General features: G+C 41.8%; 1 protein-coding gene across 5 annotated transcripts in view; it reads left to right on the forward strand.

Annotated features, from left to right (window-relative positions):
* The window catches only part of LSM14A (LSM14A mRNA processing body assembly factor), a 98,754-nt gene that overhangs the window by 46,182 nt on the left and 33,369 nt on the right, over positions 1-19,203 (forward strand). For 2 of the 5 annotated variants that reach the window (XM_070557355.1, XM_070557359.1), the window contains 2 exons: positions 1,291-1,347; positions 2,259-2,993. The exons of 1 other annotated variant lie outside the window; for it this stretch is intronic. In XM_070557355.1, the coding sequence (XP_070413456.1) occupies positions 1,291-1,314 (24 nt within the window). In that variant the 3' untranslated portion in view covers positions 1,315-1,347; positions 2,259-2,993. Of the gene's footprint in view, positions 1-1,290; positions 1,348-2,258; positions 2,994-19,203 lie in introns of those variants that run through there. 2 more of the 5 variants (XM_070557354.1, XM_070557358.1) reach the window with 1 other exon arrangement.

The following is a 19,203-nucleotide window of genomic DNA, read 5'->3' on the forward strand; positions in this document are numbered from 1 at the left end:
AACAGATACAATCCCAGCCTTCTTGGTGTTAATAGTCCGGTGGAGAGACAGGCACAGCTAAAAGTCAGGTGCTCACTTTCACTTACCCTTCGTAGTCTTGCCCAAGGTTTGCTCTAACCTTAGAAACTTCTCTTCCTTCCTCCACTGATTTCTTCCTTTCCTGACCTCCTATGGTATCTGCTTTCATTGACACACATTTTAAATACACTCTATGTTCTATGTTTCATGTATTTTGTTTTGTTCCGCATCACCAGCTACATGGGAGCCTGTTGGTGTTAGTAAATATATATTCTACTTTTCTTTCCACCAAAACACCTTGCTCAGCATGGAGCCATAGTGGGCTTGAAGTAAGTGCTTATCAGGTTGATTAACAATACTCTCCTTCAGCCATCAGTGAGGATGAAGGTCCATCGGTGTGGCTAGCCCTTGATTATCCATTTCAAAGTTGAATGACATTTCTGTCTGCCACTAGAGCCCTAATCTCAGCAGCCTACGCTTTCTGAATCCTATCCTCTGGCACTTCTAAAGGTAGAAATAGTGAGCGCACACTGTTACATAAAGGAGATTTACCTTCAAGGGTTTAACTCATTTGTACAGCGTCTCATACCTCTTCTCAAAAGTGGGTGTCATTGCCGTTTGCAGCAGCCTTCATGTCATGGGTTGGCTTTGTTCTTTGTGCTCTGTTTGCATGAGTCATTACACTTTTGGGGTGAACATAAGCAGTCCTGGTTGTTTAATGAAAACGTAGGTAAAGATAGGATCATAGATTTTTAGAACTCCTTAAAAATACCAGCTAAACTGGAACCTCTCTTCCACCCTGCCCCCAGTGGATAGTTTGGAAAACAAGGACCTGTAGAGGTTAACTCCCTTGATCTAGGTATAGGCTAATAGAGCCAAAACTCAGTCTCTGACTTTGGGCCCAATTTTCCTTAAGGATAATGTTAGAAACATAAACTTGTGGTGAGTTTGGTCTTATGGTGCCTTTCTTTTTTCGGTGGGAGGAGATCAGGTTGGGGATCGTAAGCATGTAGCCAGCTCCTATTTTATATGCTGCTGCTAAGGAGGTTAAGCCACCATTGTGGGGGTGAGACAAATTGCTTTCCATTTGAGTGTTTGTTTCTTCAGAGAGGGTCCAGAGACCATGAGATATCCAAAATGACTCAGCATGGCTCTCTCTCTCTCTCCTTCCCCCTTTTGTTTTCACCTGTCTTTCCTTCTGCCTGTCTCCCCCTCCTCCCTTCTCTCTCTTTCCCTCTTTCTCTTTCTTGCTTGCTTTTTTTTACCTTTCAGAAAACCACAGCTTTTGAACCCTAAAATGTCTGGATTGATCATACATCTTTCTGAAAGGTAAAAAAAAAAAAAAGTCGGGGCATGTGAAGATTGGCTTTGGTGGGGGACTGCGGGATCATCTTCACCTTATTTCTTTCTGCATCAGCTTACACCGTGCCAAATGTGTTCCAATTTAATAACATTGTACAAATGGTTTGGTGTTCTATACACAGATAACGTTAAGTCTTTAACATAGGAAATGTATATTTCTAATAGTTGGGGCTAGTCCTGAGGAAAATAGAAGCCCCTGGCTCTGGGGCTGTGTACAGGCCCTCAGTTTAGGATTAATCTCACTGCAAAGCTAGAGGCTCCTTAAGATGTTTATTGCTTTCTCCCTGGTTATTTTTTTTTAATTTCCCAGTCAACTCTCTGATTTTCAGACCTTATTTCAAATTTAAAAGTTATCCTTTTAAAATGAATTTTTAAATCATTGCTTTCGCCTGGCTTGAAACTTTGGGGAGAAATGTTATTTTACCGTCTGAATATTTTCTTGCTCTGTAAGAACATCAAAGACTTAGGGATTTTATTAATCTTCTTCCAAAGTGTGTTGTCAGTTGTATTTGATGAATTTGACTACTGTGTTGAAGGTTTGATTAAGTTCTATCATTGTTTTTAAAAATTTTTATGACAACAACCAGTGAGAGTGGGGTGTGCCTGTATCTTAGGGAGCCCTTCTTGCTGGGAACAGCCCACAACACCACTGCTTTAATGTCTCCTAACTGGAAAAGGCAGTTAACAAATAGTGAGCTACTCCTGGGTGTGAAAGTTACAAAGAGTGTTTCCTAGAAATCAGTGAAATGGACTTGTACTTGAAAGTAAAAGGAGGGTATATTTAAAGGTAATGGAAAATATACTTAAGCAAATTAGAAAGAAATACTTATTAATAAACCAATAATTGAAACATGAGCTAATTTTTTTTTCCTTTTTAGAAAGACAACAAAGTTGCTGCATAGTCTACAAACAAGTCTTTGAAAATAGTTGAATTTCTAGCTCTTCATGGTCCTGAGAATTGGTTTCAGTCTTTGCGAAGAATGAAGAAGTGAATTTGCTGTATATTTGTCACCAGCACTGGGTTTTTGTTTGTTTGTTTGTTTTTCTGCTTACTTTCAAAGATACAATGCAGTTACTTTTCGGGGGGGGGGGAGGCTCATCTTAAAAAATGAGCATTAAATATATTTGGAATAGCAGAAGGTTAAGTAATTTCTTATGTATAGTTAAGCAGTACTTCGATGGGCCTTATAAGTATTTTTTCATCACTGAAAAGATTTTTCTTATCACTAAATTGTATTTGGCAATTAATGAAAGTTGCCTGCGGATAGGGCCGTGATACTGTGTTTTGAGCCACAGAAGGGTGTGTGTGTGTGTCTGTCTGTCTATCTATCTATATCTATATATTTCTCTCTTTCTTTATTTCTTTTTGGAAATCCTGTAATATCCCTTTTTGAGGTAGTTTATTTCGTCAATAAATTAGGGTGCTGGATGGTAGAGAATTTTGTCAGTCAACTATGTACACACAGTAAATACTGTTTCTTAGGCAAAGGTAACTTTTTTATATAGTTGTAAAATTCCATTATATTCCATTGCCAAAGAAACATTAAGAACTTTGTATAGCTGTATAAAAAGCAACTAATTTTTTAAAGAATAAACATTTTAAAGTCAGCAAATATACTGTGTCCTTGCAGAAGTTGATGTGGAGCAGAGCTATGGGTGGGTCTTTCTTCATAGCTTTCCAGGCTTTAAGAGTTTTGATTTTTTTTTTTTTTTTAATGTTTGGAACATAAATGAAGATTTGATACTTTGTTCCATTATCTAAAAAGGATAAATTACTCATGCTCATTGTAAGAACTTCATTTTGTAGCAAATGGCGTATCACAGGATTTGTCCAAATAATAGATATTTTCAGTATACGAATGTAAATAATCATAGATAAGAGTGTACTTAGCTGTATTTTCAAGTAAGTACCCCCCCTTTTTTAAGACAATAAAACTAGGCATCAAGTAACCTGTTTTTCCTGATATGCCTGGAATTTTGTCTTGATACCTTGACTCATTCATTCCGTATATTTCAAGAAGATTCAGAATGTTAGAAATTATTTTGGCAACCTTTAAGATTGAACACTGGTCCTTGGGCCTGTGACCCACAGATGACTCAGTATAGAGTTCATTGCTAGTTATAAATTACTAGTAAATCTTTTTGATATTTTAACCTATGGTGGGGAAAAAAAATCTGGCCACTTTTGTGTTTTTATGAAGGCCATGGAATAAAGGGATCCAAAGATTTAAATATTTTTATCTATTTTGATTTTTGTTAACTTTCTCCTTAAAATATTCAGTAGTGACAAAGATGTGGAAAACTGCACTGTAGGAGAATTGGAATATTTAAAGATGGTTGATATTTTTAATTTTAATTTTATATCTTTTGTATAGCTCTACAAGATGTTTTGTAATTTGGTTTCATTATTAAGGTCCAGTACCTGGCAGCCATAGTTTAGATGATATTGTTTTAATACTGTTTGCTTGCATGTTAACAACAAAACCTTTTGGAGGACCCGCAAATCATGATATTGAACACATTGCTGAGGCATTCTGAACATCAAAGCAAGTGCTATGGCAATACCTGTGTAGACTGCTTGAGATGTCCCAGGCCAATTTGAAGAAGAAAAACTGTAAATACTGGTTATATGCTCTGAAAGTATGAATTAACGCATTTTCCAAGCCCTCTGGGTCACTGACTAGGGCATTTGGTGCCCTAATAACAACTGGCAGCATGGCATACCTGCAGTGCACCTTACAATATTAAAGCAAGGTTTTTATGCTAAGACAGAATAAAACTGTACAATAAAAAATGTTCGTCAAAGTTCTTTCTCTTTAAACAGTAATATTCTCTTACAATAGAAAGAAACGTAACGAAAGGCATCTTTAAAATGTAAGAGCAGAATTATGGTCATGTTTATATTCCCTAAAATAACTAAATTAATTTCTAACTTTTTCCCTAAGATTTATCTTTGTAGATGTTTAGGTAAAACTAGAAGCCCTTTCTCCCCATCCAGAGTGCAGACTGCTCCTGAGTGACAGCCCATGACATGAGGAGACTAAGCCAACGAGGCACAGGCCAAGCTGGAAGCCTCAGGCTGGACTGCACCCTCTGTGGGCAGGCGGGTGCAGAATAGGAGAGAGGGAAGGGCTGAACTCCTTAACTTGCCTACCGAATCGTTTCTCCCTCCAAAAGCAGGACTTAACGTGGGGGACAGGGAGAGAGGTCAGGAATGTTAATCCAGCTCAGTGGCTCTTAATGAGGGTTGAACTGACATCCTGGGATCGTTGAGGAATGTGAGGGGATGTGTTTTGGTTGTCACAATGACTAGGAACCACCACTGGCATTTAAGAGTAAGGGCCAGGGATGGTAAATGTCCACTGCACCATGCTGGACAGTGCCACATAATCAGTTACCCAGCCTGAAGTACCCTTGCACTTTGAGAATACTTGCTGAAGTCCCTCCACGTGGAAAGACAAGGGGGGAATTAGTTTTAACCCAAAATTTTTGAAAACATTTACTAAAGAATCTTTATATAGGATATGAAAGGACAAGGCTTAAAAGAACCTTACTTCCAGTAACACTGTCAATATTCTAGAAATCTGTTATCACATAGGCGTTACCACTCATCCTGTTCTCGGTCAGTGATTCACAAATCTCTAATTCAGAATCAGCTGGGGCGAGTCTTTAACATACAAATTCCCATGCCCCACCTGGAGAATCCAATTCTGAAATTCTGTCCTGGAGCCTGGGAATCAGTCTAAGTCCCATAGGTAGTTCTCATCAGCCGGGTTTAGAAAGACCGTTTTTAAACCCTCACAGCTGGCTCATCTAATTTAGCCCCCTCCTTTAAGGGCTTTAGTAGTGTTTCCAAAGTAGATTTAGTCTGTCATTTCCCCATCCTTCCAAATCCAGTATATCTAGGTTATGACTGAGGCATGAAGAGAGGGAAAGGACTAAGTGGAAGAGGGGGGTGTTTCTGCAGGGTAGAATCTTGGGGGAAACAGGTAGATTGAGACTCAGGTTTCCTCCAAGGTTTGGCTGCGTTGAGTACTGAGACTCACTTTTGTATTCCTAGCATGTAGGGGATGAGTGTGTATTGTTTCCGTGTCTCAGTTTTACATGGCTGTTGTCCCTCTCTCTGGGTTATCTGCCTGAAAGAGCAGCTGTGCCTGCAAGGCCCTGTGTTCATAGCTCAGATCTAATCATGTCTGGGTTCAGCGTTAGAGGATCCTCCTGCTCTATGAGTTCAGGACTATAAGCTGGTTTAACATGTGACAGTGGGGAAGGTGTCATGCTATAAAGTAATCAAGAGGAATCATCTGTTATAGGAGCTGAGATGTCACCAATTGGCTTAGTTTACCTGTTTTTCAGTGTTTTGTGCTTCTTTGGATTTTTTTGCTGAGGAAGATTAGCCCTGAGCTAACATCTGTGCCAGTCTTCCTCCACTTTATATGTGGGTTGCCACCACAGCTTGGCTGACGAGTGGTGTAGGTCTGCTCCCGGGATCCCAACCTGCAAATCCGGGCCACTGAAGGCAGAATATGCCGAACTTAACTACTACACCACAAGCCCCTTCACTGTGTTTAAAAGATGACAAGTATTAGTACAATTGGGATCAAACTTAGAGAAATAGAGTAGTACCATTAATCTCTGAATCTGAAAATGCTAAGTGGGGATTTACTCAGAGCAGGCTGCCATAGTGTCCCCAAAAATAGAGAACAGGAACAACTTCCTGGAAGAGGCATCCCCTGAATAGGAGTTGGCCAAATGAGGGAAATGATGTTTGAGCAACGGAGGCCTGGAGGCCAGTGGCAGCTACTCAGCCAGCTAGTGTGTGCACTGGGAAGCGAAAGATGCAGGTCCAGGCACTGCTCTTGTGGGGGTAGTTCCAGCCTTCTGAGGAGGAGGGATGCAAAGATTCTTATCCTGTGTTTCAGAGCCAGTGTTAGTAAACGCAGGCTTGTGGTTTTGAGACATTTATAAATCTGCCTCCGCGAGCATGTGGCTTCTGTTCTAAGTGATGGTGCAGATCTGTGAACCAGAGGTATGGGTGTCCTTTAAATTCCAGCTTGGTTCATACTTAACAAATTTGGCTGACTGATAAAAATGTTTTCAGGTTTAGCTCATGAACATATCAAAATCTAGCTGAATCTGATTCCACTTCATAACGAATGTTGATTTTAAGCAAATGCTTTAAAATGCACTGGTGTTTATGTTGTGGTTTATAAAGAAACAAAGCAGCTCTGTGAGGCCAAAGCATATTTCAGTTCAGTAATAAGGCTTTCTTAAAGGGACTCATAGTTTAGGTGTACAGAAACAACTGAGAGCCCCAGCAAGTCTTGTCTTAACCTGCAGACTTGAAGATCAGTCTGAAAGTGAAAGGAGAGAGCGCAAAGAATACCAGTCTTGAGGGGGTGTGAGAAGCCTGGGCGCAGGGGAGATTGCAGTGAAGTCAGGTGAATGGTTTACAGTCACCCCAGTACAGAGGACAGGCACATGTTTACTAGATGTCTGGAGTGTGCCTCTGTAATCCTGGTACTCAACCTAATCCTGATAATCCTCTGGTGCTAGCCTCACACAGGATTGTTGATGAGAACGCAAATCCCAACATTGCAATTCAGGATTTTGCTTGTGCTGAAATTGTTTTGTAAATTTTTTTTATGGTTAGTTGGGTGATGGTTATCCCTTGCTCCATTACCCAGCGTTTAATAGCATTTCCTTGTCCCAGAGTGGGTTTCTGAAGCCTTGCAGCTTGCAGTTGATACAATGGAACTAGGTATGGTTTGATTCTGTTTTTAAGACATTGTCAAAAGAATGTGAGTGGTATGGAAGAAGGTTTTTAAAAATAGATTAAAAAAGGGAAAGGAGAACGAAAAAAATCATCTCCAATCCCCCCATCCAGAGCTAATCATTGTTAACACCATTTAGGTTTCATTCTGCCTGGCGTTCTGTATAGGCATGTGCTTTTCAGCAAAAATAGGTTTGTAGTGTATGTACTATTGTGAAACTTGCTTTTTTCTTAATATATTGAGTAGCACTGTTTTAGTACACATATCATAATTACCTATGTAACCAGCACCCAGACTGGGAATCAGAATATTAAAAGGACCCCAGAAGTCCCCCTGTAACTCCCTTCCATTACCCCCTTAAGGGTAGCAGCTGTCTTGACTTCTAAGTGCATAGATGGGCTTTTGCTTGTCTTTGTTCTTTATATAAATGGAATTACATAGTATATACTCTTGTGCTTCTTTGCTCAGTGTTGTTTGTGGAATTCATCTAGCATTTGGCTGTGGTCTCTTCATTTTCATTGCAGTATAATATTCCATTGTGTTAATAGACCACAGTTGATCCATTCTACTGTTGAATGCCACATTTGGGCAATTTCTACTTTTGGCAGTTAAAATAATGCTGGCACTGTTTTATCCTTTGCAAGAGAAGCCAGAGCTTGTGTGGTTGGGAGGAATACTGACACCTCTTGAGGACTTAGAGTATGATGAAAGATAGTAGTACCCAGTTATGGTGTCATTCCACACCAGTGTGCTACTGCAAGTCATTTGTTACTAACCATAAAGTACCAGAAAACCCTGATGTATTATAGATGTAGACATAGATAGGTACATATATTAGAGCACATGCAGAGTTAATCCTCTGTGTAGCTAGCCTTTGTCCCTTAAGGACACTGCCCCATCTGTCACCCTTCCCAGTGGCGGCACTGGAGCATTTCTTGCCCTGCAAACCTATGTTGAAGATAGGGGTTTGATGTCCTTGCTCCCTCCCCTCCTGGTAGAGTGCTTTCTTCTGTTGAGGCTCATGTGATCCTCTCACCCTTCCTCATTATCATCATCTGATTACTACGTGCCATCTTGAAAAATCTATTAACCTACCTTCCTCTTCCTCTACACTCTGCATCTGAATGACTTCAGCTTCTGTATGGTTCACCCATCTGTTTTGGGAGTCCCCAAGATAATCATACTCATGGCTGTGATTTCTTACAGCAGAAGGGTACAAAGCAAAATTAGCAAAGGGAAAAGATGCATGGCCAAGTCTGGAGGAAACCAGCTCAGACTTTCAGAGGGGACTTTGAAAGTGAAGTCACACAGGATGTACTGCATTCCCCCAGCAACGAGTTGTTAGAACGTGTGTGGAATGTTGTCTACCAGGGAAGCTCATTAGAGATGCAGTGCCCAGGTTTTGATCGGGGACTGGTTATGTAGGCACCTTCCGCTTGGTACATACCAAAATCCTAGACTCCCAGAAGTAAAGCCAAGTAAACCACATTGTTTGTACAAATAGCTTAGGCACAGTGAGCCACTCTTAAATGGTGGGAACCCTCCTGAAATCCAGGTTTCCGGATGTCAGCCAAGGGCCAAACTTGTCAGCAGGCTTATAGAGGATGCCAGTCAGACCTGCTGTGTTAACTCTTCTGGACCCATCCCACACCCTGGTTCCTGTGTTGTTCTGTCATCTTTTCCTCTCATCCCCTCCCATCCAAAGCTGTGGACATACATGGACCTTGTCCGTCGGCCTCAACTGCATCACCTCTGAATCGTGGATTTAGACACCCCACACTTTAATCTTCCAACTGGCTTACTCAAGAAATAACTTGAAAAAGAGAGAGAGACCGACCTAACCATTCCCTTGCTCAGTAACTGTTTTTGACCTGGTGCGGATCTCCAGGTTGGAGATCTTTCTCCTTTGGATTCATTACTCCCTCCTGATTCATCACCATCTCCAACCAGCCTAGACTCCAAGATCCATCATTGTCTTGCAAATACCCTGAACTCTCTTGCTCTTTCTTTGTTCTTCTTGTGCTCCTGCCTAGAGAAACTTCAACTCTGAAAGCATCCATCCCAGAGGGTTGAGTCCTGTGGAAGAGAATCACAATTGAGTAAGTTAGTACCACTGTAAATCTGATTACTGCTCTCTGCTGGGCCTTTAGCATTGCCAGCAAAACTTACTACTTTTCTGTAATAGCCTTTCTGCAGTCAGCAAGTGGTCTTCCCATCTATTTCAAAGAGAACTAGAGGACGTTGGATAGCAACTGCCTCCAGCCTTACAACACTCTCTAAACCTCATCTGCATGCATCCTTTGTCTTGTGGCCCTGTAAAAACAGAGAAAAAAACACCCCTTAACCAACTGCCTATGTTCTGGCTCCCTAACTCCTGTCATTCCCAGACTTACCATATTGATTTACCTCTTTTCTCTGCTTACATCTTCAACTTCTTCCCTCGTAAGGGATCCTTTCCATTCACATTTGATTACTATGCTGGCATACTATATAGCATATTAATGTATTGATACTCATATATATTAGTATATAATTGTAATTACGTACATATTCAATTATGTTACAAACTTCTTTTTAAAGAAAGTTATGCTTGAATCCTACACCCTAGGAGCTCCTGCTTAGCTCTTTAACTATCAAGATGCCTAATCTCCCTTTCAGTTCTTAACCTACTTGATCTACTCCACTGAAACAACTTTTGGTAAGGTCGCCAGTGATCTCCATTGAGACTTTCTAGTTTTCCCCTCCTGTTGACTTTACAGAAGCATTCCGTACAGTTGACCTCTTCCTTCCTAAAATACTCTTACCTTCCTGGCTGCCGTATTCATGTTTTTCCTCCTGCCCCTTCTCGCTGCTACTCGTCAGTTTGCTTACGTGATTCTTCCACCGCCCCATTTTGGAGTAATGGTGTTCCGCAGAGTTCTACTTCAGCTTTTTTCTCTTTTTTAAGGTACATACTGTCTCTGGCATCAGCCCCGTGGCCTTAGCTATATGGAGTTATTCTCAAATTCACATGTTGCACAGATCTCTCTTCTGAGTCTAGATCTGACTTATTGATACGTGTACCTCTCAATTTTTTTTTTTTTTTTTTTGAGGAAGATTGGGCCTGAGCTAACTACTGCCAATCCTCCTCTTTTTGCTGAGGAAGACTGGCTAACATCCATGCCCGTCTTCCTCTACTTTATATGTGGGATGCCTACCACAGCATGGCTTTTGCCAAGCGATGCCATGGCCGCACCCAGGATCTGAACTGGTGAACCCGGGGCCGCCGAGAAGCGGAACGTGAGCACTTAACTGCTGTGCCACTGGGCGAGCCCCAAAATAAAATCTTTAAAAAAAGATTCCCCAGAAAGGCTTATAATGAAAGACAGCAGTCATGCTAACAATTTTATCCCTTCCTGTAGTCTTCTGTTTTTAGTTTTGCTGATTTTCTATGGAAAAGGGAAAACAGTTTATTTATTCAACAAATACTGAGCTCTTACTGTGGAAGAGGTAGTTCCAGTTGCATGGGAAGCAGCAGTGAACAACAAACCCAGCCCTTAGTGGAGCTTGTGTTCTACTAAGAGAAGACAAAATAAATGAGCAAAATATGTAATGTGTTAAGATGCTTAAGTGTTGTGGAAAAAAAGCCAGGAAGGGGGACAAGAAAAGATCTATGGGCTGGAGGGGGCATTGCTGTTGCCATTTTAGGTTAGGGAAGCTGACATTTGAGAAATGGCTCAAGAAGGTGACTGGATATTCAAGCAGAAGAAATTGTAGCTGCAGAGACTCTGAAGCTCACGGGTGTGACCCTAGTGTGGCTGGAGTGGAGTGAGGGAGGAGAGGGTAGTAGCGTACGAGGTCAGAGTAAGTGGAGGCCGGTTTTGAACAGAAGAGCGGCAGTCTGACTTCTGTTTGAAAAGAATCTCTGGCTGCTGTGTTGAGAATCAACTAGTAGGACAAGAAGCAGGGACGCCTGTTCAGAGGCCAGTACAGTAATCCAGGTGGTTGTCCCTGCTCCCTGGCACTTCGGACATGAGGCCTGCCTTTCAGTACTGAGTCTGCTGCAGAGGCCTTTGTGGCACAGTCCTGTGGTGGGGGGGGCCAGTGTGGCATCCTCAGCGGATTGCTCCTCTGGCCAAGGCTTGGAGGTACGCATTCACACAGCTCAAAAAGAAAGAATTTAATACGCTTATGGTCAAGAGTCTCCCTCCTCTTTGTCCCTCAGGCTTACAGCTACCCTCTCCACATGGGGCCGGGTTGTTTCCAACATTTGCTAGTACGAACAGTGCTGAAATGAAGAACCTTTATGAATCATTTCACAAATAGGTGAATTTATCTGTAAGATAAATCTACTAACTGGAAATTCTACATAACTGGAGACATAGCTTTGTAATTCTAATAAATATTCCTGTGTCTCCCTCAATAGAATTTATAGCAATTCACACTTCAGCCAGTTTTTGAGTGTGCCTGTTACCCCATATGGTCACTAGTATGGTGTTACCAGACTTCTGAAAATCTTTGCCAGTCTGACAAATAAAAAATATCTCACTACCCCATGCATTTCACTTTGTGAGATTGAACATTTTTTCGTAAGTTTAAGTTATTAGTACTTCCTTTTCTGTGAACTGTGTATATTCTTTCATTATTTTTCTCCTCAGATGTTAGTCAGTCTTAGTTATTTACAGGAGCTCTTTTTACATTAGGGAAAAACCTGATTTTTTTTTTAATTGAATAATGCCTGTACATAGTTACTACAAATGAAACAAAATAGTATCCAGCAAGTCTGCTTCTCTTCCTTAAAAGGCAGATACTGTTAACCCTTTATCTGTATTCTTCTAGAAATTGTCCCTCTCCAAATTGTGTGTGTGTGTTTGTGTGTCCTTTTATTATCAGGAGGAGGAGCCTGTGTAAACTGGTCTTTACCTATTTATCAACTACAGACCTCCTGATGTGAAGATTTACCCTCTTAACCCCCCCCCCAGAGATTCACATAGCCTTCCTCTGTATCCTCGTAGTATCCTTAGCATAATACTTGATTACGGCTGACACGTGATACTGACTACAACGAAGTGAATATCATTTATAGATGAGCCAAGTAGTATAAACCTCGTTATATTTCCTTTCATATAAAATGTCTTATTCTTCCTGCCGTTAAAAATTGCCTATTTTCGCATGTTGGTTGACTTTACAAGCTGAAAACTAATAAACAGTATTCCGCTAATGATTGTTTAAGAATTCTTCAGCACAGAGCCAAGTGGCGTGCTTTCCTGTAGTGCTAGTATCAAATACTACACCTTTCCCCAAAAAATATTATTGGGATCACGATTCAAGATTCAACCATCATTTCTTTCTTAAAAGCATCCACATTTTAATTTGCTTCATGATTGGACCTTGCCTTTCTTCTCCAATTGTTGAATTGTTTTACTTTAGCCTTCCTCTTGCACATTTACTATGTACAGAACAATATGTGACCCACAATATGAGCAACTGTGAACCTGTCCCTTAAGCCCAGAACTAGAGCATTACTGACAACCTGCTGTTAGGGCTCCGCTATTCCATTTCTCCTTCACCTGACAGGAAACCACTAGCCTGAATTTTGTATGTGTTATCATCTTAGTTTTGCTTTTGTTTACATTGTTTTTCCCTAGAATTTTTGATTCGCTCTTTCATGTGTTTTCTCTCTCTCTCTCTGTCTCTCTTACTTGGAATCTGTTTCATTCTTCTTGGGCTCACTGATTTTCTAGTCTAATTTAGACAACTTTTTCTTTGGAACATTATTTTCTCTACAGCTTTTTGTTTTTCCTGGAGTTTCTGGATGCCCTTCTCTGTTGCTTGTATTTCCTGCCTTTATCATATAATGCAGTTTTTTCAAGCCCTCAACCATACTACCTATTCGATTTGGACTATGAAGTCTCCTTTATTCTCAGAGACTGTTGTTTCATAACCTTCCACCATTCTGCTAAAATCCAAACATGTTGCTTTTGAGATCTTCAGCAAAGTTATGATCCTGGAATTTCTCCTCATTGCTCTCCTCGGTTAGTCACGGTTTCTTGGATGCCATGCTTTCCGTTCCCTTCTTGGCTAGAATTCCTCCTTAGGGAGCTTTCTAAGAAAGTATATATAAAGGGCCGGATAGTAAGGTGTCCGTCACATCTTCCTCTTCTTTCTATTTAACAACCCTTTAAAAATATAAAAACCATCCTTATCTCAATTGCTGACCCTTGATCTAACATGCAGTGACGTCGAGTCCAGTGCCAGTCTGATTCTTTTTCATTGTAGATGGTGTTTTTTCTCTCTGGAACCTTAGCATTGTCCTTTATGTTAAGAAATTTTATGATCACTTCTCTGGGTATGTTTTTTTTTGTTTTATCCCAGTGTTAGGCTGGGCAGTTGATGGACCCTTTTGATGTAAAGATTCGTGCCTTTCCTTTAGCTCTTTCTCTTGTTACGTGGATGATTCTTGGATGCTGTCCAACCTGTTCTTTCACTCGATCTTTCTCTTAGTCAGATATAAGAGCTGGGAAATTGATCCTTTGTGTGTGAGTGTTTTCCTCATTATTTTCTTTACTTATTCTGATTGTTAATCTTGGTCTCCTTCCTGTCGTAGACTTTACTCAAATATCTGAGGAGGCTTGGTTGTCTCCCATTAGAAGAAGGCAGAAGAGTTGCCTTGGGGCTCTGTGCGTGGCCAGGATTTGTCATCTGGCAGGGTTTGCTTTAAGATGGTGATCTTTATCCTTGAGCTCTGAATTCCAGGGAGCTTTGTTCAGAGGCGCCAGTATTTCCAGATCCCACAGATCCCTGTGGAGAAGAATCTTCCTTTTACTTGTTTGTTTTGCCCAGGAGTATGTTGCCTAATTATAGGTATTCTAGTTGCAGCAGAAAACAGGATTGTTCACTGCTTGTTGTGCAGACAGTCCTTAGATTAGTTTTCCTGTTTTCAGGCCACTCTCTCCCGCCCTCTGTTGTACCTGCTGCCTCAGAGTCTGAAGCATTTCAGAGTTCCAGGCAGGTAGCTCCTCCTGCACAGAAGCATCCCCGAAGTATGGTCCAGGTGACAGCACCCTCTGCTCTGCCCTGGGTCACCATACTTCTTTCATCTGCTCTAATCAGTCTAGAAGTTTGTTGAAAAATACCTCACAGGGGTCAGCCCGGTGGTGTAATGGTTAAGTTTGCGCACTCTGCTTTGGTGGCCCGGGGTTCATGGGTTCGGACCTCGGGCAGACATACACACCACTCATCACGCCATGCTGTGGTGGTGACCCATGTACGAAATAGAGGAAGATTGGCACAGGTGTTAGCTCAGGGACAGTCTCCCTCACACACACCAAAAAAAGGTGAGAAAAATAACACCACAACTTCTCCCTGCCCAAATCTGTTTATCTATTTGAAATGTAAATATCATTTTACACATTTATTGACATTGTAATGTAGTCTTAAAACAAGGTAAACATTTGTGACTGGTTTACTGTCTGGAACTGGAAATCTGTTTGCCTGTCCTCTGGTGTGAAGCACCTTCAACTCTTGGCTATTGTCCTGCACTTGCCTCTTCATCGGTCACCATCCATACTGCACATGCTGTACTCCTCCAGTTCATTTTCTATGCAGTAGCTGGAATGAAGTTTTTGGAACACACGTCTGTCAAATTATATCACATCTTAGAGAAGGCATCTGAGCTGTAGCCCTTGAGAGATTGTGTTCTCCTGGAAACTGTCACTGCAACTATGGTCTGATATGGATGTGATCACAGTGTCAGACAACCAGAGCCAGGCTGCTTGCAAGAGCCAGCCCCTGAGCAGGGCCTCTTCTCTCCGCAAGGCTTCAGGCCTGGTCTAGGCCTCTGAGTCACGGATCTAAAAATAAGTCACAGTGCTGTGAGCTAGCGGGGCCTCTGTGCACCTCTGGCTCTGGGGCTGGCCAGTGTTGAGCAGCAGTGAGTCCCCGTTCCAACACTGCGCCTGCTCCAGATGGCCCGGAGAGCCGGCTCGGCTCCCAGAGGGACGAGGCTTCCGAGCTGCTCACAACCTGGCGCTGGGCTTATCTCTAGGTTGTGAACGATCAGAATCCTCAGGCCTATTCTCTGCAAGTGTCTAAAGGGCTTCTTGACAAAGCAAGAAATGCCAGGCCACCCCATACTTACCATGACCTCTCCCTGGATGTGTCCCTGGGTCGGATGCCTCTGTGTCTGGTTTCCAGACTCGGGATTTGCTCTACAGCTTTCATCAACCCAGGTCACGATTTATGCTCAAAACATACCTAGTGTCTGGGCCCGCTTAATTTTCTCTTCCAGTCGCTTCATGGTTTAAATCTGGGAATCCTGGAGTCTTCAGACTTCTATTAGACTGAGAGGGGCCACTCTCCTAGTGTGTGTCCCCGGCACAGTCAGAAGATAGCTGCTTTTTCTTTTCCCAGGAATGGAAAGAAGGTGTCAGCATGCTCATTTTTGCATTAGCCCAACTTGAACTTACCTTGTTCTCACTTAAGGAGGCAAAGAAGTATAGAACCAAATAGCACAAGTAATGTCTGTCACAGCCCACTACAAGAAAAGGACAGCCAGCTACAGATGACCTGGCAATGGTGAGCCCGCAGAGACTGTTGATGGAAAGGCTGGCGATACCCCAACAATTACTGGCATGAGCCCCAGGGTGCCCTCTGGAGCAGGCTGACATCTTTTTACATTTGATCCCCTCCTCCCAGTGAACAAACTGGGTGTGTACACAGTCTTTAACCTTTCAAAAAGAAAGAGGAGATTAAAAAAACAGCAAATTAGGAATAGGTGGGAATTTCCTTTAATAAAAGATATTTACAAAAAATGTACAGCCAACATTACATGCAATGGTGAAGTAGTGAACTCTTTCCTCTTGGGACTGGTATGAACTGTCACCACTTACATTCAGCATTGTATGGGCCATCCTAGCTAGTGCAGTAAGGTATGAAAAAGAAATAAAAGTATAAAGATTGGGAAAAAGAAAACTATCATTTTTGACATGACGGGATATGTATAAAATCCAAACCTATCTACAAACTACTACAATCACTAAGTGAATTATCAACATATATAAAAATCACTTGTTTCTATATACAGGCAACAGTTAGAAAATGAAAAGTTGGGGGCTGGCCCCGTGGCCAAGTGGTTAAGTTAGCGCACTCCGCTGCAGGCTGCCCAGTGTTTCGTTGGTTCGAATCCTGGGCGCGGACATGGCGCTGCTCATCAGACCACGCTGAGGCAGCATCCCACATGCCGCAACTAGAAGGACCCACAGTGGAAAATATACAACTATGTACCGGGGTCTTTGGGGAGAAAAAGGAAAAAAAAGAAAATGAAAAGTTAGGGGCCAGCCTGGTCATGCAGCGGTTGAGTTCACGTGTTCTGCCTTGGCAGCCCAGGGTTCGCCGGTTCAGATCCCTACACACCTCTTGTCAAGCCATGCTGTGGCAGGTATCCACATACATAGAGGAAGATGGGCATGGATGTTAGCTCAGGGACAGTCTTCCTCAGCAAAAAGAGGAGGATTGGTGGCAGATATTAGCTCAGGGCTAATCTTCCTCAAAAAAAAAAGAAAAAACACTACCATTTATAATAGTACCCCACCAAAAAATTAAATACCTAGCAATCTTGTAAAAGATTTGCAAGACATCTACACTAAAAGCTACAGAATATTTCTGAGGAAAAAATAAGCATATCTTGAAGATCTTGGACTAGGCAAAGAGAACACAAAAAGTGATAACCGTAAAAGAAAAGGAAATATTGATAAACTGGCCTTCATTGAGATTAAAAGTTTGTTGGGGCCAGCCTGCTGGCATAGTTAGGTTCGTGCGCTCTACTTCAGCGGCCCAGGGTGCACAGGTTTGGATCCCAGGTGCAGACCCACACACCACTCACCCAGCCACACTGTGATGGTGTCCCACATACAAAATAGAGAAAAATTGGCACAGATGTTAGCTCAGGGCCCATCTTCCTTTAAAAAATTTTTAAAAATTCGTTTATCAAAAGACATCAGGGAATGAAAATTGGAGCCACAACCTGGGAGAAGATATTTGCATTATGTATGTCAAAGGGCTCATAATCCAGAGTATATAAAGAACTACAAATCAGTTTAAAAAAAAAAATTTTAGATCTTGAACAGAGATAAGTGAGAGTATTCAAATATCTAGTAAACATATGAAAAACTTCTTGACACTTTGTCATCCAAAAAATGCAATTTAAAACCACAAGGAGATACCATTCTGAGTGTGTTGACATGACAGTAAATCGACTCCTGTGACCTTATGAATGAGTGATGTCCACAGCTTCCTGCCCTCAACATCTCTACTCATCTCCTATAGACTCATGCTATGCTTTCCTTCATGGAGTCAATGCATCTCATGTTCGTTCTTCCTCTTTTCTTGCTGCTGTCTGCTTTTCCCAGCATTTTTGTCTTTTCCAAAGAATCCTGCCTTCTCATGATGTGCCCAAAGTAGGACAGCCTCAGTTTTACTATTTTTGCCTCCAGAAATAGTTCAGGCTTAATTTGCTCTAGGACCCACTTGTTCCTCTCTCTGGCAGTGCAGGGTATCCGCAGAGCTCTCCTCCAACACCATATTTCTAATGAATCACTTGTTTTCCTGTTAGCCTTCTTCACTGTCCAGCTTTTGCACCCCTACCTTGTAATTGGGAATACGAGGGTCTGGATAATCTTGGCCTTGGTCTCTAATGACACTTCCTTACACTTCATGATCTTTCCTAATTATTTCATTGCTGCCCTTCCAAGTCTTAGTCTTCTCTTGATTTCTCGACTGCAGTCTCCATTTAAATTTTGACTGAACCAAGGTAAACAAAATCTTTAGCAATTTCAGCATCTTCATTATCTACATTAAAGTGTTATTTTTTTTTTTTTGAGGAAGATTAGCCCTGAGCCAACTGCTGCCAATCCTCCTCTTTTTGCTGAGGAAGACTGGCCCAGAGCTAACATCCGTGACCATCTTCCTCTACTGTATATGTGGGACGCCTACCACAGCATGGCATGCCAAGCGGTGCCATGTCCACACCGGGGATCCGAACCTGCAAACCTCGGGCCGCTGAAGCGGAACGTGAGCACTTAACTGCTGTGCCACAGGGCCGGCCCCAAAAGTGTGATTCTTCTGTAGTCATGATTTTTGTCTGCTTGTTCAAATGCAGCCCCACTTTGCACTTTCTTCTTTTGCTTTCATCAGAAGTTGTTTCAAGTCATTGGTGCTTTCTGCCAGTGAGATGGTGTCATCTACATATCTTAGGTTGTTGATATTTCTTCCACCAATTTTCACTCTTTCATCTGAGTCTTGCCCAGTTTTTCGTATGATATCTTCTACTTACAGATTAAACAGAGGGGGAGACAGAATGCACCCTTGTCTTACACCTTGGCCTGTAGGAAACCATTCTGTCCTGACGGGCTTCTTGTCCACAATACGGTTTACACATCAGGACAATAAAGTGCCAAGCCATGCCCATTTCTTTCAGAGCTGCCCATGGCTTTCCATGATCCACGCAGTCAGAGGCTTTACTGTCGTCTAAAACATAGACTAACCTGAAATTTTTTGGAGCACTCCAGTAGCTGAAGAATAATTGCAGTTAGATCTCGTGTGCTTCTCCCTTTTTGAAATCCAGCTTGGCCATCAGGCATTTCTTGCTCCGTATAAAGTAAAAGCCTTTGTTGCAGCACCTTGAGTATCACTTTACTTGCATGGGAAATTAGAGATACCATTCCAGCCCCACAAAAGTTACCGGAGCCTTTTAAAAAAGACCATAACATCAAGTGTCAGTGAGGAAAGGAAGAACTGGGACTTCTACGCTTGAATGGTGGAGGGTAACTTGGTACAACCACTTTGGAAAACGAATGGGCCATATCTACGAAAGCTAAATATGTGTATTTATGCCCCAGCAGTTTCACTGTTGCGTATATACCCAATAGAAGTGATTGGTTATGTTCGCCAAAAGACACGTGCAAGAACGTTCATACTAGTCATAATAGCCAAAACCTGGAAAGAACTCAAATGTCCAACAGTAGAATGAACAAATGGTGGTATATTTATCAATGAAATACAGTGAAAACAA

This window comes from Equus przewalskii, chromosome 9, assembly GCF_037783145.1.
Source record: "Equus przewalskii isolate Varuska chromosome 9, EquPr2, whole genome shotgun sequence".
Taxonomy (NCBI): Eukaryota; Metazoa; Chordata; class Mammalia; order Perissodactyla; family Equidae; genus Equus; species Equus przewalskii.